Here is a 25,705-nt window from a genome sequence, read left to right as displayed (position 1 = left end):
TGAGTTACAAGCAGGTGCAAATAGCTCCTTTGAGTGCACAATCTTTGAGATATGACTCATTTTCCACTGGCTCCGATGGGGAGTTTCTATAGCATGTCCCGGGTTAAATTAAGTTTGTTTCAAATTCACAAGAGTTTAATATTGCTTCTGCTAAATTCATTTGTCATGATTGATGAGATATGGATCCCTGCTAAGGATAAGCTGTCTTCAACAAACTCCCTCGCATTTCAGAGGTCAGAGTGTGTTTGTCACCTGAAGCATACCCTTTGAGTGATCATTAACAAAGTCCAGAGTACAAACAATCTAAATATCATCCCAGGGGATAAGGATTTTGCCAGAGATCGTGGTTGCTGCTTGAGTAGGGTTTAACCCCTCCCCCCCCAAACAAGTAACCCAATTTCCAACAACTGCTAATTCTTTTCCTGTTAAATCTGCTGAGCTTTAGCAGTCAAATTTCCGGTCTTGATATCACTTTGATTCCTAAATGCATTGATCTTCATGGGCTAACCTGGTCTTTCGCTTGTCTGGTCCTTCTATTTCTCGATTACCACAGGTTAAAATCCCCAAGATTTCAGACACCCTTCCCCTGACTTAACTATTTAGACAGCCTACACTGATCCACCGGAGCCTCTGCAAGAGAGAATGATGACTGACCACCCAGAGCATAAGTGGTGGGCATAGTTGATACATGGTAATGGTCAAGTATGTGGAGTGTGCAAGTTATGCATCAGAGTAGCCAGAGTGCAGCCAGCAGAAGAAGATTCTGTCTCCCCATCTGCATTATTTTGAACCGTCCTTATTCTGATTATTAGTTAGAGGCAAAACGCAACCCATGGATCTAAGCTAGTTTCATGACAATTATGCAGCTTGGCTGTAATCTGGGCCTGTACTCTGAGAGAATTCTTTCCATAGCTTTGTCGCTTATATTGTAGCTGATGTGTGGATACAGTACACGTGGTACGTACTCAAGTAGCATTATTAATGTCCATCTTTAGTATTTAGTGTATAATTAATAAAACAAATCATCATTCATTCATTCATCCATGCATCCAGTTTTCTTATTTCATGATGTCATTACAAAAAAATATCTCCCTGCTTTGAAAAAATACAAGACTTCTCATGTCCCAGAATGCCTCTTTTATGCTTTGACAGATTTGCATAATAGACAAACACTCCAGCTTTAATACATTTATTATAAATGACCCACATAGTTAGTCTTGGCATCTGTCACAACATACTTTGTGAGAACCCATTACATAAAAGCATTATCTTCTTTGTAACGAACTATGCTATAACAGTATATTTGGCCTAACAACTCAACTTCTAATAATTGGTGAGATACATTAAACCTATTCCACATCCACAAAACAAAGCTGCAGAAGAGCTTCACGGGTAGTGCATGCGTTATTTGTTCTGGTGTCACACTTCACTCCCCTATTCACACAACCCATAAATTGAGCACCAATATGTTACTCCTTAAACCATTCAAAAACACATCAATTGAATTTCACAGCAACACACAATTCCCCTACAGTAGCCTCTCTGTTATTGACCAAGACAATTAAGGTCTTTTTATTTTCTGTTTCCCCAAAATCAATTTCAAATCCTATATCTGACACCATGAGCAAAAGGCACTACCCCACATTGCTCTAAGTGAACTGATTTATACGTTCAGTAAATCTTGTTTATACCCTGGAGTGACTAAATAATAAGCTTAAAAAGTCACTGCATTTAAAAACAGTTGATTGAAATTGCTTTGAATAATTATCAAAAAGTTCATAGTAAATATTCATATTTGAATTAACTTATGCTGGCAGACATGCAGTATTCTGCTTAGTGTACAAATGCTTTTTTTTTGTTTGTTAAAAGATATGTCTGTCGACACGGTTGTTGTGCAAGCTCCTGTTTCCACAATGATTCTTCTGGGCACTTCCTGACTACACGTACAGAGCAAGCAGTGTTTATCTGTGTTTATCTTCAGGCGAGCAGTCAGCTGGATCCATGTACACACATCACACTTTGAGTTATAGCTCCACTGGACCAGCATGCTTCTTCTGTAAACACACGCTGTGTACCCACAATTAATCTTGTCTTAGATACACATGTAGGATCTTCATTGCATCATCACATGCGGGTAAGTACTGTGGGTTTATGCAGGAGACGTTCCAAAGAAATGACAAATTATATTAAATATGCCTGAATATGAATCCCAAGTCCTCAGTGCTTTATAGAAATGCATTGATTGAGATTTTGAATAAAGAAAACAAGGACACTGATAGAATATTACAGATACATCCTCACGACATTAGCAGGTCTATGATGGAGGTCTCTTCCCCGAGCTGCAGTTGAATATACAGAGGTACAAGTGAGTGTAGGGAATTATCGTATGGCAACCATTTATGTTTCCTTGTTCTGTTATCTCTCTGACAAGGGTGTAGTGGGTGTTAATCGGAGATCTCATTTGTGTAGTACTCGCCTCATCGGCTCCATGCTTTTAATGCTTTTGAGGCCAACACCTGACCTTATATATAGGGATTTACAGATTTCGGCACCTGTCAGTACCTCATTTTCAAACATTTAGGTTTGGTTGGGGATTGACTCCTTCGGTTTTGGGCTGTGCCCCTTTTACGCAGAGTGAGGCTGAGTTTCAGGAACCGCTTCTCATAGATTGTGAAGCCTGCATCTTCTAGTATGTTTAATAAAGCTGTTTTGGGACTTTGTTCGGTTGGCTGGCCCATTATTCTATGAAGTGTATTAAAAATCCCTGACCAAAATGGCTCCAAACTCAGGCATGTCCATACCGTATGCATATATTCCCTAATAGCAGCCCGGCATCTCAGGCACTCCAGACCTGGCCCCCGCCGGAACTGCCACAGCCTTTTGGGTGTTGTGTACATTTTGTGGAAGTAACCCGGCTGTAGGAGGCTGAACTTGGTTGAAATTGAGGGTTCTTGTGGGGCCATAATGGCAAACAGCCATTCCTCCTCTTCTAGTGGACCTACATCAACCTCACATGTTTGTCTGAGTTTATTGAAGTTAGCAGGTGAATTTATCACTAAAATATTTTTTTAATTTGAGATACTTTCCTCTTGGGTGCTTGGGGAGACACCACCAGTTGCGCCTCGAGACGGCAACCTCTGGGATGTCTTCGAGGTTGGTTATGTATAGCATGAGTGCGTGTCCCAGTTGGACATAACGATAGAGTAGACGATTATGAAATCTAAAGCAAACACTTCCCAGCCTGTTTGTTAATTTCCTTGGCTTGTGGTTGTCTTGAAGAGGTGACACTGCTGGTGGATCGTCTAACGTTCTGTATGAAACAGTAAACACCATCTCAGTAGGGCTGCCCCAATCCCTCTGACACTTCTCGCGGCATTTTAGAATCTTTCAGGGACTCTTCAACCCAGAAGGGTCCCCTAAATGTATGGGGGCAAAGCGTGGTCCTTTATTCTTTCTTCTGTTCTTCCCAGTGTAACAACCTCAAGTTAATAAATTATATCTCTAACCATATAACTGCACTGCTTTATGTCCAAACGGGGACAGAAATTCATGGTCTTGTGTCCCCTTTTCAGGCAGAAATGTAAATACTTTTGATTAGTTCACATTTCCGACTTGTTCCTCATAACTTGACGTCTCTTGTATAAAAGGAAGTGAAAATTCGGTAGTTTTCATAATGAATTTTTCTAAACCTAAACCTTCAATCCAAAGGTAAATTAATTTCTGAATTGAGCATTCTTCTATATTCAGATGTGTGTGGTTCGAGTATAAATACGACTGCAATTAAAACTAACTTTCTAAAAACCCACTCACCTCTTGGGCATATCCTGTACTGAAGGTCCTGGCCTGCTCTAGAGGGACCACAGACCTTTTGTTTCACTCAGAAAGCCTTTTACCTCAATTTTGATCCACATGACCGTTGATTGAAGACACTTCCTTAAACACTCACACACTGGAATGCTTCCGTTGCTCTACGTCATCAGGATAAACTAAAGCCAACCAACAAGATTCCGTTCTAGTTCCCTCATAGTCAGTTGAGATACAGTTGCTTCCTGATGAAGCTTGAGGACTTTTTATAACTACTAGTAGTTGAGTGGGTCTTCCTTAAGCTGGCAAAACCAGCATGAAAAAAATTACTGCAGTCTGGAAACACATTTTTTCCGCTGTCGCACTAGTTTGGGGGCAGTTCACATGTTCAGTCAGCACAATTCCACACAATTAAAGCCCCGACTACCTCAGACCTGCTAATCATATAAATAATGTCAATGAGTTCACAAGAGAGACAGAACCACCACAACCTAACCACACTATAAGCACCTCACTTTCTGAGTCAGTTTTACACAATACCTCTAAAATTGACCATAAGTCATTGATTTTATGTCCGCTGTAGATCGATTACCTTTCAGTTTGTTCCTTTTTTTTATGTTTAGACATGCCTGGTTGGGTTATTAACATACCTGAAAAGAGAAATGGGAGGAAAACCAACCAAATACCAACTTTAAGTCACAAACTGGAACACAAACCTTGGCGTACATTTTTGTTGTGTTTATTTACCGTATTTGCTTTATTTTTTTGTTATGTTCTCTGAAACGTTGGTGTTTTGGCGACAAAAGGGGAAGTTTGAACTGTGGCTATAATGGCAAAGTAATTTATTCATTTCGAGAAGACTGCCCTTTTCTAGTATACTGAAATAAGACTTTGAGACACTTAAAGGGCAGATGTACTAAGCATTTTTGCGGTCGCAAACAGCCTGATTCACAGAATTGGGAAGTTTGCAAACGCTAAAATGCTTTTTCAAATGCACACAATGCAAAATGCAATTCAGTAACTTGTTACCGAGTCGCAATTTGCATTTGCGATTTGGAATTTGGAAGGGGTGTGTTTTGGGCATCGCTTCCAAATACCGCATAGGGATTTATTACGGTTTTGCAACCGAATTTTGGTAGCAAAACAGTAATACTTTACCATCAGCTTAAGAGGTGGGAACGCATAAGCAAAGGGAAATCTTACTGCTCATGTGCACTTGCTAAAACCTGAAATGAAGGTGTTTCATTATTTTCACCACCTCATGTTAAAGTTTCCCCGAAGGTCATCATGGACCTGCACATGGCACTGCACACAGGGGTAGTCTCCCACCAACACCATTTGGTACTTGAGACAGCAGCATCTCCAGGGAATAGGCTGGCGGTGGGCCAACAAGGTTGTATGTCAACACCCCCCAGTGCCCATTACAAGACCTAGAAACACTGCCAGCCTGGAGGGCTGGGCATAAGAATTGCTGTCAGTAGGTTGGTTGAAATTTCATAAATGGGGGCGGGGCACGCAGAGCAGCAGACAGGAAGGGTGGCTGCTGTGCGGCACCAGCTCCCAAATATCCTGACTGTACCCTCATTTTTTTTTTAAATGACGGGTAGCGTGTGACTGCTATTAGTTCAAAAACACAATTATGCAGAGTTGTGAGCCATTTGGCTTTGCAACTTCACACACACCCCTAATTATGGGCACTTTGTCAAAGATTTCAAATGTTCGCTTTGTACTCCACCCGGACAATATCAAGACACAGTTTGGGCATGGATTATGCTGCATTAATATGGGCACCTGATGATCATCAAAGTCACCTGCTTGTTGGACTGCAGAAGAAAGAGGCACTTTGGAAGCAGTCCATGTTTGTTTTATTGTGTTGGAAGAGGAATGTCTGAATCCGAAAGAAAGTTGCGGATTCTTACATCTGTGTTTGTGTGGAGCTTATCCCTGGCCAGTTTCCGTGTGGATGTAACCTTCTTATCATGTTTGCATCACAGTATTAAGAAAACTGCACTGGATCCTTTAGGCCAGGTGTGATTGGCCTTCATACGGTTATCTGTATGCTGTTTGATGTGTGATGTTGCTGTGATCCTCAATCATTCTTTTGGCAGAGGTCAATTTTGGTACAGTCTTTGTACTTTCAGTCTTTTGAGCTGCGTTGTGCATTCTCAAAATAAACAAAACATAGGTGAGAAGGTTGATTAGTGAGGCATATGACGTGACGTTCTTTCATGAATAAATTATTGTAAGCCAATTCTTATTTGTTAGCTGGGAGTTGGCAGACACAATAGGATTCATTTTTATTCAGGGTCAGAATTTCCATCCGCTCCTCGTGGTTGGTTAGGTGCTCTGCCGTGCATAGCATAGCATAGGCTTCAGAAGAGGACAATGAATCCCAAAGACTGTAGGCTTTCCTAAAAATTTTATAGGACTGTCTGGATTCACCTAAATAAACAGAGTCAAACATTCTGCTTAAAACTCCACTTTACTACATGACACTAGCAGACCGTAACAAGTGAAAAGACACTTCCAAAAACCATATTTCTCAGAAGACAAGGAAAGAGGTCACAGGAAACTTGAAATTACATGACCAAGAAAGCATCTGCGGAGTTTGCTATATCATGTATAACCCCTTCGGTCATGAAAGCAATGCCTTGTCTGACTACCCACATGGCCTTCCTATCCTTGGTCTTTCCGTCGGTCTCCACAAACTCACCAGAAGTCGTCAAATCAGTTTTTGTAGAAGCATTGAACTCTGGGCAGGACTGGGAACCCAAAGCACACTGGCACATTTTGTCAAACCAGCACCTATACGGTGCATAGAGAGCAAGTCAGACAACTGCAAACGGGTTTGGGGGGGTTCTCTGCCCAAGACTAATTTGGAGGGGAAAAAAATGGTGCATTCTACAACACAGTTTTTATTGTTAATTCAATTGTGTTTGTTTTTAAAGCATAGTAAATGATAACCTTACAGTGCACCAGGATGCTACAATCGGCCTCTTCAATTATTTCCTCATTATCACTCTCCAACAGTGCCTCTCATCTCTCCCTAGCCCCTCTCTCACATGTATTTCATTTGTTTTATAGCGCCTGTTATACCAGTGGAGGGTGTTGGAGCATTTTACATCACACATGCGTACAGAGACAATAAATCATACATGTGTAATCAATGTATAGAAAAAGTTACATAAGACAAAAGGGGACTATAAGGTGTAGGATTCACACGTCATCCATGCTGGTAGGCATTTTTTAAGAGAGCTTGGTCTGGGGCAGCACATACTCAGGATTCCGAACGTAACACAGTGATTAGGGTTGACTTACTAATAAGAATTTATTTCTACCCAAACAAACCCTTTGTTTTTGCAAAATTAGGATAACGAAAGACTGGGGAAAAACATAACTTTCTAACCTAGATTACAATAGTAACTTCTGAACTGCACAGTAATAAAAGGACCTCAGTGACAAAAGCAGTAACCCACTGAGCTGAGCACATGATATGCTGTTCTGTGATCTGCATAGTGCATGCTCTGTCCGGCAGCCTTGTGTGTCTGCCCTATGTTAGATGAGTCATAGCTGCCACTAGACAAAATCTCTGATCAGCAGGTACATTAATCACCTGAGTTAAACTGTTGTATATACAAGGAATTCTGCAGTACTTTTACAGTTGCTGCACTGCTACAAAGCCTGCCCCCAGTAATAAGAGCAGCCCCCCCAACCTTTCCAGCCTCCTGGGTAAGTGCCCGATGCCCGGTCCAGCCAGTCCGGCCTTGGTTGAATCCATCAGAACCACTTAATCCCCCCACCTGCTGGAATAAATAGCACACAACTACCACCGAAGTGAACTGAAGGCATTTTCTGTGACACCGATTGTGACCTGTTTTTTTGTGGGGCATACCATGTGTATCCTCTTTCCTGAGTGTGACTACCATCTGCTTATTCATCTGTAGAGGACTGACCGTGGTGGCAGCAAAAAGTTTGTAGTGACAGGACAGAACTTTGTAACTGTCTCTGCCAGGGAGAGTCGCTTACTGTCCTCTCCTGAACTTTTAAAATGTGTTTACCAGTGCCCTGTACCAGGGTCCTTCATCACAACCATGTGGGGGCACATATGAAGCATGTATATAGTGTTTGTGTTGCTAGAGAGTATGCATAGAGCTTGTATGTTACATGTGGTTGTGGACACTGGATTGCATTTCGTTTTCCTACATCCAAGGGTTACCTAAGGTGGAGAATAGAGCAAGTCCAGACAGCAGTCTGAATTGCTAGGTCCCTCTAGGACAGTCTGGAGATCCTTTTTAGTAGATCAGACTTTTGGGCGTGGCGGAGAGGAGTATCAGGGTTCATGTGAACCTTTGGTTGTTTGCCTTGCCCTATCCTGCCCTGTTGTTCATTGGAAGGGCCACCCTCCACCGGGATGAACAGAAATGCCCAGCCTTGATGCCAAGATTTCTCTCTTCCAGAATCTGGGGTCCTGCAATAGTAGTGACTGAGAAACTTTCGGAGCTTTCGGGTTTGGATGCTGCCCACTCCCCTTGCCAGGTTCGGAACCAAAAACTTGGAGAGTTCAAAAGGATGCCATGAGAAGCTGTCTTGACCCTACCTTGAAGGAAAAGGGGCATTGGTGATGTACAAGGAAAATGCTGACATAAAGAAGAGTAACTGCAGAGGACCTAAGGAGGGATGAACTGAAGCAGCCTGCTGTGACATGGAGAAGGACCTGCTTCGCTCTGCTAAAAGATCGGGCCTGGAAGCCTTGAGGTGTCACCGCAGCAGGAGCTGAAGCTTGAGTGCCAATAACAAAGAGGTGGGTTGAACTTGCCAATTTGTGAATTCTACACTATTGACAGAGGCTAGAAGCACATGGGTGCTGAAGAATTGCGACCGCATCCCACTGTCTCCATTAAGAGCCAGAGTACCGGAAGAGGTACTGTGCCAAGGAGGAAGGTGTTCCCCAGAGGGGACGTAGACCACACATTCACTTCTGCTATCCAGTATGTGCTTCGAGGAAGAAGCGTGAGAGGTAATATCCACCATACTGAACAGTGCAACCAATGCACAACTTCCTCTGGTTCTGCATTTCGTTGCTATTCTGGATTTGAGAAGTATTCTTTTTCAAATCTTACTCACCAGTAACTTTCCCATATAACTAATTGGCTTAAATAGAACTCTTTAAATATTGTCTCCCTGATTAGTCTTCAGCCCTAACAGTGTCCTTCATTACAGGCTTTGAATACCTCGATGCCACTGCTATTCTTAGGGAATGCTCTGTGGACATAAATGGGCCAACAGAGATGAACCCTGCCATGGATTCTGTTTCTCTTCTCCGAAGCCGAGACCTCAAGAATGCAGTGATGCGAGTGATCACCCATGTTATCATCACAGATAGGTGAAGGCACAGCTTTTCCCCAGAAAGGCAAGTGCATCTTGGACTATTGTCTGACCACAAGCTGAAGAACTCTTGGAGTTTAAAAGACATGAGCCAAACATGTCCTTCACAAAGGGGAAGCCGCTTGCACATCAGACAAGCACTGGCTAATGTGCTGCAGTGGCATACTCTGCCCACATACCATGGAGAGCCGACTCCTAGGCAATTTGGCTGAGCCATGCCTTCCTGCAATGGACTAATTTTCCAGTCAGTGCTGCAAACTCTTAAACTGTTCAATACTTGTCTGGGCTGATCCTAATGTGAACGACATCACAATTAAATAAAGGGTTGAGGGGACGAGCACACAGTAACGAGTGGTTAAAGGGGAGTAACCTAAAACCCCTCTCTATGTATATTTTTAAGTGTTGCATAATGTCAGACAGACTGCTTAAGCTCCCTGTAGTTAGGCCTAAAAAAGCCTTTACGCTAGACAGTCATATTGGTTTCATTGCACTACACAGGGACTTCCAATAAGGAGATCATTAACCTGTTTTATATGCCAATTGGTGTGGTTGGATAAGATTATGATTAATGTGGTTACTCGGTTGCAATCATTTCTGAGGGAATGACTGCAGTGAGCTAGGATAGGGCCCTTTAGTAGGACGGTAATTCCCACATTCCTTGCTGTATTTATTACATACCTCATTCTCTTGTTTAAACTATTGATTCAACTGTGAATATTTATTTTTACTTTGATTATACCTGTTTTTTTAAGAGTATCTGCATCCCAAAGGTCTTTGAAACCCTTTTAGTAGTCACCACATAGTTGATTAACAGAGCCATCCAAAGTTATCATCTGTGAGAGGGGAGTATAACCATTGCTACCCTTCCAGGAACTTCCCCTCATAGTAGGGCGATGCTGCCTATGAAAAGGGGATAAAACAGGGCGGACTTATGAGATGGTGATATCACACTGGATTGGATGATGGACTCTCACCTTGAGTCAGTCTTGGATAATTGTTCTTCCTCAGTGTGTCTTACTGAGGAAGCTGTTACTACTTTTGTCAAAACAGGCAACTATTATAGGATTCTATCTCAAAATCCCCAGCACACACAATATCAATAAACTCAAGGTCGATTTCAATATGTAGTTAGTATCCACTTCTTTATTCTGTTCTTCTCAATTCTTTCTGTTCTCAGCCGACACGTGTTTCCTCACGACTAATGCGACTTCTTCATGGCTAAGAAATTATACACAAAATGAAATCACTAACACTTCCAAGTGGATCTCTCACATCAAAATGGTATAAGCATCTATACAAACGTGAAAACCCAAATTATTCTCATATAGATCCTATAAATCCATGTGAGTTGCCATGCACACCATGCCCCCATGTTATGGCATGCAAAGTAATTAAATCCCAAGTTCAGGAAGACACCAAATGTGCAAAGGATTTAATAATATCTAAAACGGTCAGATTTAATTGAAAAGTAAGCTTACCAATTGTTACTGTTGTTCAGTATATTTAAAAACAAAAAAATACACACAAGAGGAGGCAATAGGGAACTCACTCTCAGGAGGAGGGAATCAACCTGGATTTTGAGACTTCGAAGTGTGGAGAGCGGTCTTAATGTGGACCATGAGATGCATTATGTTTTGGGAACGTGATAAATATATTTATAATTATGACATCTGATGTTGTATTAACAATTCAATGTGTGGTGTGTCATGAGATCTGTGGTTAGATGGGAACTTTGAGACTGCAATACTGTATTGCGGTTTTTTAGATGACGTCTGGTATCGAGATGTTGATGAGATTGGTGGATTAGGTAGCTGATGTAGTTTGTTAAATGAGTGTATCAATACACTCATGGGCAATGATGAATCAGAGAATGCCATGCACACCAGATTTACATGTCGGGCGTATAGAACGGAAATTATTTACTAAATAATTTGTGTAATTCGGTACAAGTGATATTTTATTTTTAATTGTATTTCAGAAGTTACACAATAGGAGATTGACTAGGAGAGGGCAATATATTGTCTGAGTAAGATTGTGATCCAAGCACGTAGAGATATACTGGATACAGTATCGTTATCGCATTATGACATCATGTTAATATGGCGCCCACTTTCGGTGGTATAGAGTCCTATTTCACTCTCGACTAACACACGCCAGGTGCTTTAGTAAACAGCAGTTTTGAAGCGTTTGTGGTGAATCCAGACACGCTACACACTTGGCGTACTCACGGAGTGGACGCTCTGTATTGCGTTAAGGATACTTATAGGAATATCGATATTTTTAGTACACGGAAAGTTACGACGAATGGGTTTGGAGTAACACATACCCCGTTTCAAACTTTTGAAGATAGCGCAGAATACTGTGTATCGGACATAAACTGTGGTCGGGACAAAGAGTTTGAATATCCTTGGGGCTGAACTAAAAGACCTTTTCGGTGTTAATATTGACATATATAGTGCACAAAATATTATGGTAAGAGAAATAAGATATACTAATGGATTGTTGATATACAAGGACTGGATTATTTGAATATTTGTAACCATCTAATTGTGCTTAATAGGATTATTTACTGGTCCAGATATGGCCTGTGGACATTTTTGGCAGATGTTATTGATGAATAGTAGATGGAGATGGGCATTTGGTTTGGAATTATCACCGATATCGAAGTAGGTGCCATTAACAATACACATTTGATACTAATGTTGGTTTTTTTCGGACATCGGAGTATGTTTAGTTTCTTACAAGTACATTAAACGTATGTTTTTAGATATACTGAACGACAGTAACAATAGGTACACTTTCTTTTCAATTAAACCTGACCTTTTTAGATATGAGTAAATCCTTTGCACATTTGGTGTCTTCCTGCAATTGGGATTTAATTACTTTGCATGCCATAACATGGGGGCATGGTGTGCATGGCAACTCACATGGATTAATAGGATATATATGAGAATAATTTGGGTTTCCACGTTTGTATAGATGCTTATTGGTTGAGGAATACCATTTTGATGTGAGAGATCAACTTGGAAGTGTTAGTAATTTCATTTTGTGTATAATTTCTTAGCCCTGAAGAAGTTAGTCATGACGAAACGCGTATCGGCTGAGAACAGAAAGAATTGAGAAGAAGAGAATAAAGAAGTGGATACTAACTACATATTGCAATCGACTTTGAGTTTATTGATATTGCGTGTGCTGGGGATTTTGAGTGAGAATGTCAAGTTGGCTGTCGCCACAATTTGGAGAGAGGGGTGGTGCTCTCTACCATTAGACATCGCTTGAAATTACGTTTGTTGTGCATTAATATTGTGAACTTCCCTTTAGGGCACCAACACCCCATATTAAAGTCCACCCACGAGTAGTCCACTATTATAGGACAAGGGCTGAAAGCCCAAATAGATAGCATTAATTATAAATACTCTGCATTATGATGAAAGATTCTGACCGAGATCTGGAATGAAGGTGAACCTGGGGCAACCTTGAAGGCTGTAGTTGTCTCCGAGCTTTCACATAGGTTAGAGTCAGTGGATTCCTTCACCCAGATGTTTATAGGTGTGACACTGAAGATGGAGGGTGCTGGTTGCTGGAGCAGCGGAGGTGTAGGTCTTGCCTAACACTGATGGGGCCGTTGCCAGTAGTAGCAGTAAGAAAAAAAAGGTTAATTGAGCAAAGGGCGGTAACACTAGAGGGGAAGCCAGGCTAAGATCGTATCCTCCGCAAACTCCATACAGGAGGGGACCTATGTGGCAATAAAGGGGTATAAGCAGAAGATGTCATTGTGTCAGCTCCATTGGAGACTCTCCCAGAGGCACAGGTGGAGTCTAGATCCTGTTCTTTGAAGGAGTGCATAATGGAAACCTTTCTAATGAGGCATTTGAATTGAGACTATCTTCTTGGTAAATTGTAAGTCATAGAAGAGAACTAAGCTAATAAATGTGATGATCTTGTAATGTGACTTTTCCCGTCATCCTCTCCCCAGTTATTGGTGGTCTGCTCCACACATTGCATGCTGCCTACAGCATGGTGCAGTGGTACTATACACGACAACCCTGGTTTAACATGAGCCCATGTAGCCTTTCTGTCCCATCCCCTCTCCTGGGACCTTTTAAATGATATCTGCAAGCATTTTTTAGTTTGGGCACACTTTCGTGAGTTGATGCTCTGTTAAAGGCTTATGTTGGGTAATTAGAAGTAGTATTCTTTGAATTCACCCTCCCCCCCCCCCCCCCCCCCCCCCCAGTTTCTTTAGCTGTCTGTGATTTGCAACGAAATACTGGTTAATCTGGTGACATGACTTGTGGCCTGGGTTATAGCCTATCCCTCGAGCTGTAAACATTTTTATGTGAGTTTTGACGTAAAAAAGCTGGTGGAACCTGATCTTTCGGTTATTGTTCATTGTCTAAACATTACTTTTGTATGTGGCCAAACAAAAAGGTTTTTCCCTTGGAAAGCTGCTCACATTAGTTTTCAAAATAACATTGTTGACAGCTATGATATATTTGCAGTATAGTTTGTGCAAACAGGGCCGTTTCTAGGTGTTTTGCCGCCCTAGGCTAGAATTGAAAAATGCTGCCCCCTCCCTTTTACTACCATCACTCTCTCCCCCTGTCATCCAGGCTAGAATAATTAATGCATTAGATATAAAATAACTTGTATTCAACAATAAACAATAAAACACAATTTGAGGTAGATGGAAATTAATCATTCTACAGAGGCGTTAGTATGAATGCAATATTGAGCCGTTGTATGGGATTTGAAGATTGTTCATATTGCAGACCTATCCTACAGATGCAAATACAACAAGGGTCAGGTTTAGAGTTTGAGCAGCAGAAGTATCATCTTTATGCTGCAGATTTTGCAACTCTGCATGCCAGCAGAGGGAATGTTGCCATATTTTGACATGCCCCCAAGGAAGGCGTAAATCACCCAAATGGATTCCTGCTAAAATGAGCAAACCTACCTGCCTGTGGAATTTCTAGCAATGGCTGAAAGTCTGTGGCAGAAGTTCCACCTATGTGTGTACTCGCTACAAAAGCACCCCAAATGATAAGTTACATTATTTACACCCATATTCCCCATACCATGGTCTCGCTATGAGGCTCCCATGAGATGAGTGCATACAGAAATTTTATCTTTCCGTTACTCCCAGGTATACATGGTGGATAATATGGAAGGGGGCGCTGCCGGTCCAGGTGAGGAGGGTGATCAGGACTGTGGAAGTTTTAACTGAGGTGTAGAAGATTAGAATGTGGGGCGGTGAGGGAGGAAGGTTACCATACGTAGGTGCCACAGCACTTGCTTTGGAACTAGCACCCACGGAGGAGTTTGGAATAGTAGTGTTTCACTGTGTTGCTGTGGTGCCAAATACACGTTTCCAGGATTTACTGTCGGATCAGCGCACGCAGTGTAGTTCTTCTACTTGCTGATCCTTCGGACGGAGCAGGCATCGACACCGAGTCGTAAATAGCCAGTGCTGTCACGCCCCTGCCCTCCCCACAGGCCACTTAAAAGACAGCGGATAAATGAAACCGGTGATGCGCAGTGGGACCAGTGCGACTCCTACCGGGACCCACGGAGCACCATTGCGTCATGCTCAGTTTTGACATAGCCAAGGAATCTTAAAGTGTAGGTAATCGGTATCTCAGAGTACCAGTTTGCTTCTGAGAAGTGCAGGTACTCTCGTGCTAAAAGCATTGCATCACTGCTAAGAAGTGCAGGTGCTCTTCCCTTCGAATTAATGAAGTGCGGGTACTTGGTGCCTGTAAGTATCTGCCCATTTGAAGCACTGGATGGTGAACAGTACTCTACGCCCAGTAAGTGTCTTTCTAATTTAAATGTCTTTTACTTCATTCCCGGAGAAACACACGAGAGTAGATCTGATTTCATATAAGGTGGTAATTTTACCTCTCAGAAGAACGGATGCTCCTAGAAGCGGGCAGGCACCTTGGGGTCAGCACAGGGTGCGACCGTGCGAGCACAGAGGTCCGACTTCGATCTGGTCAAGAGCGAATCGGAAGTCGGAAATCGGCACGCACGGCCCCGCCCGTGGCGCTGAACGTGACGTGACGTTACGTTGAATTGTAGAAGGCCTTTCCCAATGCGCTTTCGAGGTCGAAGGCCGTTCAAGGGGATTCCCAAACTCATGTTTTTTGCTGCCCTTCCCCCTTTTGCCGCCCTAGGTGGCCGCCTAGTCTTGGCTAAATAGTAGAAACGGCCCTGTGTGTAAAACATAAATCAGACTTTCCAAAACTGTGTTTGGATTTGTGTCAATTGTTGTTTTCTCCATTCTTACCACAGGAAATTGTGGATGAACAAGGACGAAGCAAGGTGTTGTCTTTTACAATTCCTTCGTTAGCAAAACCATCAGTGTATCATGAGGTAAGCAAGGTGGGAAAGCTTTTATAACTTAAACGCGAGTGACTGGTGTGGTTTCTATAGCGCAGCCGATGATTCTGGCATTGGGTATGGAAACCACCACGTGAACAGTATTATTTGATAGATGCCTGCTTAACAAGTATATCGGTTCCTGTTTCATTTGCACACTTCTCATTTTCTGCCCTACATAAAGTTACCCTCATAACTCTCTCTGGCTGGAGTGGGTGGGTTATGACTGCATTAGGACTTGATTTTCCCTACTACTACAACTGTCTGCTTTTTATTTCTAGTAATATCCCACCATGTCATCATTCGCCGATTTTTGTTTCATTATTTCACTTTCCCCTCCCTTTTGATCTTTGATAAATGTATTTTCTTCTGTAGTACATACACTGATCAGAGCCACCTCTAGAATGTCCCACGTTTTGGCAGGCAAGGGAACAGGGTCAGAGGGAGGTAGTGGTTTTCACTGGTTTAGGAGTTTGATTAAGTATGGAAGCCTGAATTCGAAGCTAGTCTGCAAGGTAACCAGTACACTACCACTACCACGTTTTTAGGTCTGGAGTTAGCCTGGAACGTTTGATTTTTCTAAAATAATATGTAATATATATATATAAATTTATATCTATCCTTTCAGGCAGCCTGCTTCATTCATTCGTCTGTTATTGTGTCAATCTAATTTTTGTTCTATACATTACAGTATACAGCCTTCTGCACTTTCACAGAGAGCACATCCACAAAGCACTTCCCTTCGGCCCAGCTACTACTATGGCCAGGTGTACTTTTTGGAACCAAAATATATTTAATTTTAAGCAGCACCCTCAGCTATGAAGTTTTGCAGAAATCCTTACTAATAAAAATTGAGCATTGACAAAGCCAAAATTTTGGTAGCCAACGCTTGACGGGAATGGCTTTGCCAATGCTTGTGGTACTATGGTCTGTCCCTTGATGATTATTCGGACCTGGAGTCCCTGTTCTTCTCTTGCTCATTCCCACCCTCTTACGTTTAAGCATGTTCCCTGAGTGGTTGGCTGCAGCCGTTAAAAGGTTAACATGCTGCTTATTTAGTAGGCAAATTGTGCTTGGGAAGGATCAAATTTTATGCACAAATTTGCCCAGTTTGAAAAAGGGGGTAAATAAAAAGCTGGGAGCTGCCATTGGGGATTGTGATCTTTGGTCCCCCTAAACTACCGAATGTATCCATGAAGACAGTGCAAGAGATGGCAGCCAACCAGCAGCTGGGCAAGCTTCCTTGTAATTCCAAGCATCCAAAGCAAATGCAGCAGCAGTGCAACGAGAATTAGTTCTACCAAGGGAGATTGAAAGTCGCTTATTATGGGTCCTTGCTGGGTCTCTACTACACGGAATGCAGTGCTGTTAAGGATTCTCATTATGCACTGTATACATGTCCTCACCCCCCTTGCATATGGGGTGGCCCAGGATTGACAGTAACCAAGTAGGACACTAGATTAGAAGAATGATCCACTCAAAACTAAAGATAGGGGGATTCTCTCTAGATTTATTTACGTATGTAGTTTTACGTAATGCTTCTGTCCAGTGCTCTGTACACAGTGTAGGATGAGGTACAAAATATTGAAGCAAGTTATGCATACAAACAAGAGAGTTTGCAATAAGGTTTCATGTTTGGCAATGAGTGCCAAGAGGTGACCCTTTAAGTGCTAATTGAACATGGCTAAAGAAGGACAAATATTTTGAAGATCTTTAAATCCTGCGGGAAGAAAGAGTATAGGCGTGCCTGTCCAGTAACTAACAGGAATGTGAATAGGTAAGTGAAGCCAGTGCTCAGATGTTTCAGCTCATTAGGAAATGGAACTTGACCACCAGCTGTGGAGCAGGGATTAATTGCGAGAATGGTTCGTGAACCTATCTCCTGAAGTCCGACTTATATCTATGGAATATGATGGCCAATCTAGAAGGATTGGATTGACCCAGTGCATATATATATATATATGCACACCACCATCCTGAAGTAATCGACGTCTTGATTACACCAAACAGGTACGGACCACCGCATGGATAGTTAATTCTTCGGTTTTATTTTCATTTTTTAGCAGATTCAAAAAAAGTGCAAATGCAAGTGCAAAATACAAAATCAATACGAGCAAGTGCCCAGCATGACGCGTTTCGACTGCACACAGGCAGTCTTGATCACATGACGCGCTGGACCTATCAGTGCACTTAAATAATACATTTAAAAAAGCACATGATTACCATTGCCCAATCATAGAGAATTAAGTTACAGAACTGGTTTTTGATGGTATCTCCCACACGGGAGTCGTATGTTGAACATAAATATGCAGCTCATACAGTACCAAACAATAATAAGAACATAGTGTTTTTAAATTCATGTAACCAGCCTATACATATTTAATTTGAAACATTAGAGCCAAGGTTATTTACACACTTCTAATTGAAAAAATCTCTATTGGAAATAAATTTCCGCCATATAAGTAACCACCATCACTGGCCTAAAAAATCATTAAATATATGCATCAGATTCCGTATGCATGGTAAGTCATTATGTGCAAAAATAGTGCAAAAAAGTGATCTAGTGCTAAAGTGCAGAAACATACAATTTCAGTCAATAAAATATAAACAATCAAACATTCAAAGATTGCAGCAGATAATCAACGTCCCTCATGTAGTTTCCTTATCTTAAATCTTTCAGTTAGTATCATCACGTTAAGTTGTCACGTCCCACTCTTCAGTATTAATACCCAGATGTTTCTAATGATAAAAAGGAAAAATAAATGAATTTACAAATATTTGGAAGCTAGTGATCATTTGATTATCACTCTACTTCCTAAAACCAAACATAAACTATTGTGGATATTTAAGAAGATCTACAAAAATTCAATTAATATATTTTTATATATCAATAGCTATCGGTCCAGACAGAATGCAATTTCCTCAAAAAACTATGATATATAGTAAATCAAAAACTGGACAAGATTCCCCAGGCTTTAAAACAGGCCAAAAGCTACTATCACCACTTAAGAGATCTAAAAAAATCCTAAAAGTTTTTTGTATAAAAAATCTAAAACTTATAGAAAACTTTAGTCATAAAACGGTAGATAAAAACCATTGATAGTAAATCTGGGATCCAAGATAGTATATTAAATAATGTTAAAAACCAGTTATTAATTAGAGAAAATTGTGCAAATCATCGCTGTTATTGAGACCGTTGGGCATTTTAGTGTCGAGTAGCAAAATAAATTCCGTTTCAATTTGTCTCAGTCTTTTTTATATATATATATATCATTACTACTGTGCCCCTCTGCCTTCTGGCAAACATTTAGGGACGTGCACCTAAATAGTAATAATCTTTCAAGTTTACATCCCAAAACTGTGCAGCACTTTCTATACTTTTGCTAAGTGAATGTAGAGCAGAACCTAGTTATGCGCTTTATTTAGTCCTGTATACTTTTGCGTTGGCAGTGGTCTGCAGGTCACTCTTGTGCACAGTTATTAATGCACATCTTATTTCTCCTAGCCTTCTGGCATTGGCTCCATGGTTCTCACCGAGGGGGCTCTGTCGCAACATGGTTTGAGCAGAGTTGAGTACAGCGGGCCTCATCCACAAAGGGAAATGTTGACAGCTCAAAACAGGTAAACCTTTGGTCTAAATTTGTGTTAGTAATATGATTTGGAAGCATTTGCAGTACATCATAAAACTAACTGTGTATTGTGCGTAACTTCACCTACGATACAAGTAGGTGTTTTGAGACTTATAAGTAGTTTGCAGAACACAGTTGCTGTAACTGAAAATTCCTACTCAAACAGATACTCTTGCCGTAAAGTAAAAAAAATGCACACACCCATACACTCAGTCTTTCACATTCACTCTCACACTTTCCCGCTCTCTGTGTGCCCCTCCCTTCCTCTAACCCCCTCTCTCACTTACTATTAGAACCTTGAATTGGTGAAACTGGCACTCGAGTGACAATTGATTGCATAAGAATGGTTATTTCGGTATATGAATGACTTTTCCATATACAGAAATGTAAGTCATTGCTTGTTACTCTTGTCCAGGAAACTCGTCGCTTGCTTGTCCTGACGTTAAAAACCTTTCATGTCATGAAGGATCCGTTTTGAGCAGAAATGGCCATTCAATTATTTTTATATTTGTTTGTGATTTTAATGCCTCCTTCTAGACCCATACGGGTAAGAGACAGCTGTATAGGAGCAGTACCAAGAGAATCACAAGAGAAGTGTAGTGTAGAGAGTTATAGTGCGCTATGTCCAACAGTAGGATATACAATCACAAAAAACCCTTGTTACACAGTTCCATACTAGCAAAGGAAACCTGGAACTGGTATTGGGGGACGCCTAAAGAAAAAAGAAATGTATATAGTATATAATGTCCATAAAAAGTGTCTAAGGAATAGGTTGTTCTAAATATCAAGAAGAGAGGCCGCCGTTCCGAATGAACATGTATGATTATCGGCAATTGCATGCTAGTGCGACAAATGTAAATTTCCATTGATTGAAGTAGATTGAATCCAGAGGAATGCTAGGAGCCTAGATTCAGTGAGCTACAGTTGTTTCAAAAGGATAGTAGGTTAATGTTGTTCAAGGCTCCTGATAAGTCGATAAGAAACATTTGCCCAACACTGATCCATACATTTCTGTTCTGAGATTTGCGCCAACAAAATGGGTACTGTTCTAGTTGCGTCTTTGTGATGGGTCCGATAAGTTCTTCTGGGCTGGGAACTCCTGGAGCTGTTGTGTAAATGCCTGGTTTATCCATTTTCATGCATATGGAAGTTTGCAGATCGATACATAATTTATATAAATCTTTGAATCTCTCTGGTGTCCCCTCACCTACATCCGGCTATCCCAAGGTATTCTGCCCAGAATGAAGAATGACATGCGGACTCAGTTTGAGCGGCGATAAATGCGCACGTGGATCTCAGAGCCGGATGACAGCCCTATTCTGCCTCCATTGAGCACATGCTTTAGGGGGGTTTGCTGAGGGTCATGGGCAGTCAGCAGAGGGTAAGGATTGTGTAGGGTTGGCAGGAGCTAAACCATGGCATCCATGCTCCCCCTGTGCGATATGGGGTGTCCGGACAGGAGGAGCTCAGATTTTTTCTGCAGCCCCTGCCTGGGCCTCATGCAATTTTTCAGTCTGGCCTTTGAAACCAGGAACAGTCTTCTGAGACCCAGAAAATCTGGTACAGTAGGACAGGCCCAGTGAGGACAAGTGGCGCTTTGTAGAGTAGCAGCTGAGCTAGAATAGTCGAGAGGTTTTTCCTGTGTGATATGGCTCTGCACAAGGCTTCAGAACATCAACGGCACTGTGACAGTTGCTACCCGGGTGCATTCAGGGGTTCATGGTGCATGTGATGAACAATAACGTTGTAACAGGCGGAGAGTAGCAAAGATATTCAGCTTCTTGATATAACTGGATTCAAACGTAGTTTTTTCTTTGTAAAATTAGATGTGGTGTGACTGTGGGCATAAGAAATGTCTTATTTTACTGTGCCTACCACATTTCTGAAAGGATTGGAAATGGTCATGGTAAAAGAATATTATTAAAGGTTCAACAGTGTATTAACAAAGGTTATTCAAGAGAAAAGTGGGTCGTAAAAATGATTTATTCCAAATATACGAGTCTCTGGTGATGCTAAAACATATTCTGGCAATACCTCCAATTACCAGCTTTTTAGAGCCATCAATACCTGTTACCAAGAGGAAGGTGTCCATTACCATTATTGGACATGTGAGAACTGTTATTATAGGTCTCTGGGCCGCGTGTTATCAGGCTTGTGAAAACCGGTAATACCGGTCCCGGGGGATTAGAAGCTCGAAGTAGTTTTAGACTTGTGTAACTGGTAATACTGGTAGTGAGCATGTGGAAACTGGAAGTGTTACTGAGAATAATAAGAATATCGTTTCTTTTGATGAACACTTTAGAACTGGGAGTACATTGTGCCGGGCATGTCGAAACCTGGAGTACCTGCTACTGGTCATGTGAACGTTGGCTATCTTTTTGTGGGCCGCTTGGAGGCTGGCAACAGCAGTAGCTGCGCCTATAAATACTGGCGAGATCTATTTCTGGTGGCATGTTGGATCAGCAGTTCCTCTCACTGAGCATGGGGTGGCTGCAGTTATTGGAAGAGTGGCAACTTGTATTGCAAGTTACTGGCATTTGCAGATTGTACATTTATTACCTGCCATGGAAAGGTGGAAGTTCCTGACATATGGCTTGTTAATACTGGTAGAGCAGTATAAGGGGAAAAAATATATACCTAAGTCGGTTGCAAACTATTTCTCAATAACTCATTCACCCAGCAGTCGTATAATGCTTATTTAATCTATCTACTGGAGTACGTGTAAAGCTCAAGTTCTCTGCACGCAGGCCTCTTTTGTGCCTTACCGCCCTGCTGCATTACGCCTCTAGGAGCTGAGATGGGTCTGTGTATGTGCTATTTTATTTTGGTCGGCTTCTGCCAGGCAGGCGACAAGGTGTAGCCCTGGACTATTGGTGGCGGCTTCCAGGCAGGTAGAGTTCATGGAGCATGTGTACCTCGATGCTTTTGGTCGGTAGAAGAAACAAGGCGACTCGTTACCCCTCAGGTACCTATTGATCTACATGTTAACAACAAGGCCTCACTCCACATTTTTAGCTCGACTGCCCTACGCAGCGTATCAACAACATCTATGCCTTGAGGTAGGCAAACTGAGCACGAATTTCGTGTTGTAAATCAGGCTTAACGCTAATGCTATTTTACGTGACTTTATTCTTGAAAGATGTTTTTTCTTGAACTTTGACAAAAAATATTTCTTACATTGAAAACCGGCAGTACCCATTATTGAGCACGTGAAAGCTGGTATTAACTATAGGCACGTGAAACTGACAGTGTCTCACTGGGCAGTTGTACCTGCTGTTATCATGTAGAAACGTGCGACATGTCTTTTTAGATGAAAAATTTGTAATTGTGGGAGCTAGACATATGGAATCAAGATCTCGTGTAGTGCCTGTGAAAACATAGTAATATATGTAACTGGGTACTGAGATAATTGAAAATATCTGCATTAGTAGGGAGAAATGCCAGGAGGGTAAAAAAAAAAAACACTGGGCCTCATGTACAAAGATTCTATCCAAGGAATCATAAATTGCGACAAATAACGATTCACAGTTTTGAGATTCCTTAAATGGGATTTACAAAAATGGATTTGTTATAAGTGGTTGCGATTTGAGCACTAACTTCTAAAGAATCCATTGGCGCGAGCTCACAAGCCCTAAATACTTACACCTCCTTCGCCTATCGGAGACCAACGCAGCATCCACCGAAAACACTATGCCGGGGAGAGACATGAGAAATAGGGACACTTATACTACTTATCTTGAACTGGTGTCTGGGTCCGGGTTGGGGAGTGGGGGGGGGGCGAGTTCAGGGGATATTACGTAACTGGAACACTGCTACCTGCACTTATAGGTCATCAAGCGAACTTTGTATGTTATAATTAAAACTACAATAAAGAAACTTAAACCATGAAGAATCCATTGGTATTTTGAGAACCTACCTATGCATTAATAGGTTGGTTCCCAAAATACCGATTCGTAGTGGTTTGCAATCCACCTACCTCATTAATATACATGAGGTAGGTCGTCAACTGAGGTCCGCTACGATTGACCACACTGACAGGCATGGTGGCCTCCTAGGGTCCGCAGCCCCTATGTCGGTGATTGCTTTTAAATGAAGCAACTTTTTTTTTGTAAGTGCAATCCGTTTTCCTTAAAGGTAAAAAATGACACAACCTTTCTTTATGAACTGGCAGTGGTCTCATGAACCACTGCCTGCTCATTAAAAACTTTTTTGTGAACACTCACAAAAGGGGAAAGGGTCCCATGGGGACCCCTTCCCATTTGCGAATGGCTTACTGCATCCTTTGAGGAGGTGGTAAAGTATGAATGTTTAGCTTCCAGATTTTGGTCGCAAACATTATTACATCCCTTAAAAATTCGGTATTTGGAAGGGCAGCCATTAACACACCTTCTGCAAATACCGCATTGGTATATATTCCCAAAACCAAAAAGCAATTTGCTACCGAACTGCAAATTGGATTTGCTGAATTAGGAAATACCATTTTGCGATTGGAAATGCTCTGATTTTCAGTATCTTTAACCCATACCGACCGTAAAATTGCTTCATACGTGAGGGTCAGTATTTTTAAACTCCAGTTACTTGCACACTTGGCTTTAAAATGTGGCACTTCTCCCCAAGCACCAAGATGTCAAATTGTCATTAAATCCTATCTAGTGTTGACAAATGTTACTGACCCAACACTTGCATTAGTATGATTTTGTTTTTCATCACAAACACTTAAGATAAAAGAAAAACGGCTATCTGCTGGGGGAACTCTGTGTTATTAAACTAATGCAGCACAAAGTATTAGATGCAATAAACGTTTCTGCTCCACACTAAGGGGCTCATTTGGATAGCGGGTGGATCGCCACCGCCCATATGACGGTGGCGATCAGCCCGCTGAAAACCACCGCCTGCTTCCAAATTCCCCCCCCACCCCTGCCACATTACCATGGCGGGGGGGACCCCGGCGGACGGATAGACCGTCCGCCGGTTTTCCGCCCGGTCGCAGAGTCAACCGGGGTGAAAAGCAGCTAACATGGTGGCGGTGTCACGGAAACACCGTCATCCATATTAGCATGATGGCGGGCGGACTCATCCTAATGACCCTCTAAGTGTTTATACGGAGCCCACATCTGCCTGATGGGTTTGTCACTTGTATGTGTTAAGGCTTCTACTTCTCCATACTGTGGAAGTATAAAATGTAATCATGAGCTTCCCTACAGAAACGCTTCTAAAATCTATAATGTTTCTAGACAACGAGTGTTGAACATTTATTTCAAATACACATTTGTGCCTTTTTTTATTCCTTACCCAAAAAAGATTGGGGGTGGTCATTCTTGTTTGTTTGGCACAATATGAATTAGAGGTACATTTTTGCTAGCATTGGTTTCCCAGACAACTGTAAAAGGATTCTTTTTAAATTAGGAATTTGAACTTCTGCAGAAGGAAATTCAGTGAAAAGGAGACGGTTTCTAAAATCCCTTACCCTTATTACTGAAAAATCATTCAGGAAGGTGCATGCTATTTTTCTTTTGCTAGTGAAACCTCTTGGGATAAAAGTTATAATTTGACTATTGCTCCAAGCAATCCATGATTAATGAGTAATGCCATGATTAGAACAAGCATTAAAAATGCAATAGGCCTCGCCTTTTATTAAGTTAAAGCCATTTGCTTTGCTATAAAATACCATTAGCAAAGCAAATGGCTTTAACGTAATAAAAGGCGAGACCTATTGCGTTTTCAATGCTTGTTATATGAATTCGTCATTCCTTTTTTGGGAGATTTTGGTGAAATGTCTGCCATCTGTCAGATCACTGGATCACCAGAGAAGCTCCTGAAGATAGTACATGAACTGGGCGAGTAAATGTGCTTTTTGCAGATATATCTGAACACCTTGGAGGCCAAAGGCTTCACTTCCAGCAAACTGCAAAGATTGTGGATGCGCCTTCTGCAGAAATCTGAGATGCACACGCAGCCTGAATCCTCAAGCGGCTATAGCATTGAGGTGATGTGGCTTAACGGCTGCGCTGCTGACCTTGGAACTGGGGGACCAGGTCCGAGTCCGTTTAGTCTCTTAGGCTCAACATCCTATGATTCTGAGCAAATCGCTTATTCTGCCCGGGCCTAAAAAAAAATTCTGACCTGGGGCTGAGCTAAAGCGCTCTAGTGCCTTTAGGACACGTGAAAATGCGCCAGTCACAGGGATTCACATGCAATAAGTCATCCGACTGGTTTATTTTGCTAGGTACGGAAATACGTGCGCGCAGACCGCTGTTCACATATTGTAGTTCCAGTGTATACGAAGTAACACTATTTTGTGTTCGCCCACAGAACAAAATCCGGTTTAATTAGCTGGCGATAAATAAAACCCAAGGCATCTGGATTAGTGCCTGTCCTTCAAGTACACCACAGTCACCTCCCTGGTGACCGCCTATGGCCGCTTCTCTTCTAACCACAGGGCTGTTTGCTTCAATTACAGGACACCAGTGCTACTCCTAGTAAGACAGCTCTGTTGGTTAATGTGC

At 41.8% G+C, this 25,705-nt stretch overlaps 1 protein-coding gene across 1 annotated transcript in view; it reads left to right on the top strand.

The window, feature by feature from the left end:
- The window catches only part of HYCC1 (hyccin PI4KA lipid kinase complex subunit 1), a 410,819-nt gene that overhangs the window by 178,234 nt on the left and 206,880 nt on the right, over nt 1-25,705 (top strand). The window contains exons 5-6 of the mRNA XM_085631524.1: nt 15,484-15,564; nt 19,076-19,191. Of these exons, the coding sequence (XP_085487650.1) occupies nt 15,484-15,564; nt 19,076-19,191 (197 nt within the window). The remainder of the gene's footprint in view (nt 1-15,483; nt 15,565-19,075; nt 19,192-25,705) is intronic.

This window comes from Triturus cristatus, chromosome 10 (assembly GCF_964204655.1).
Source record: "Triturus cristatus chromosome 10, aTriCri1.1, whole genome shotgun sequence".
Lineage (NCBI taxonomy): Eukaryota > Metazoa > Chordata > Amphibia > Caudata > Salamandridae > Triturus > Triturus cristatus.
This window is presented reverse-complemented; position numbering and strand designations above follow the sequence as displayed.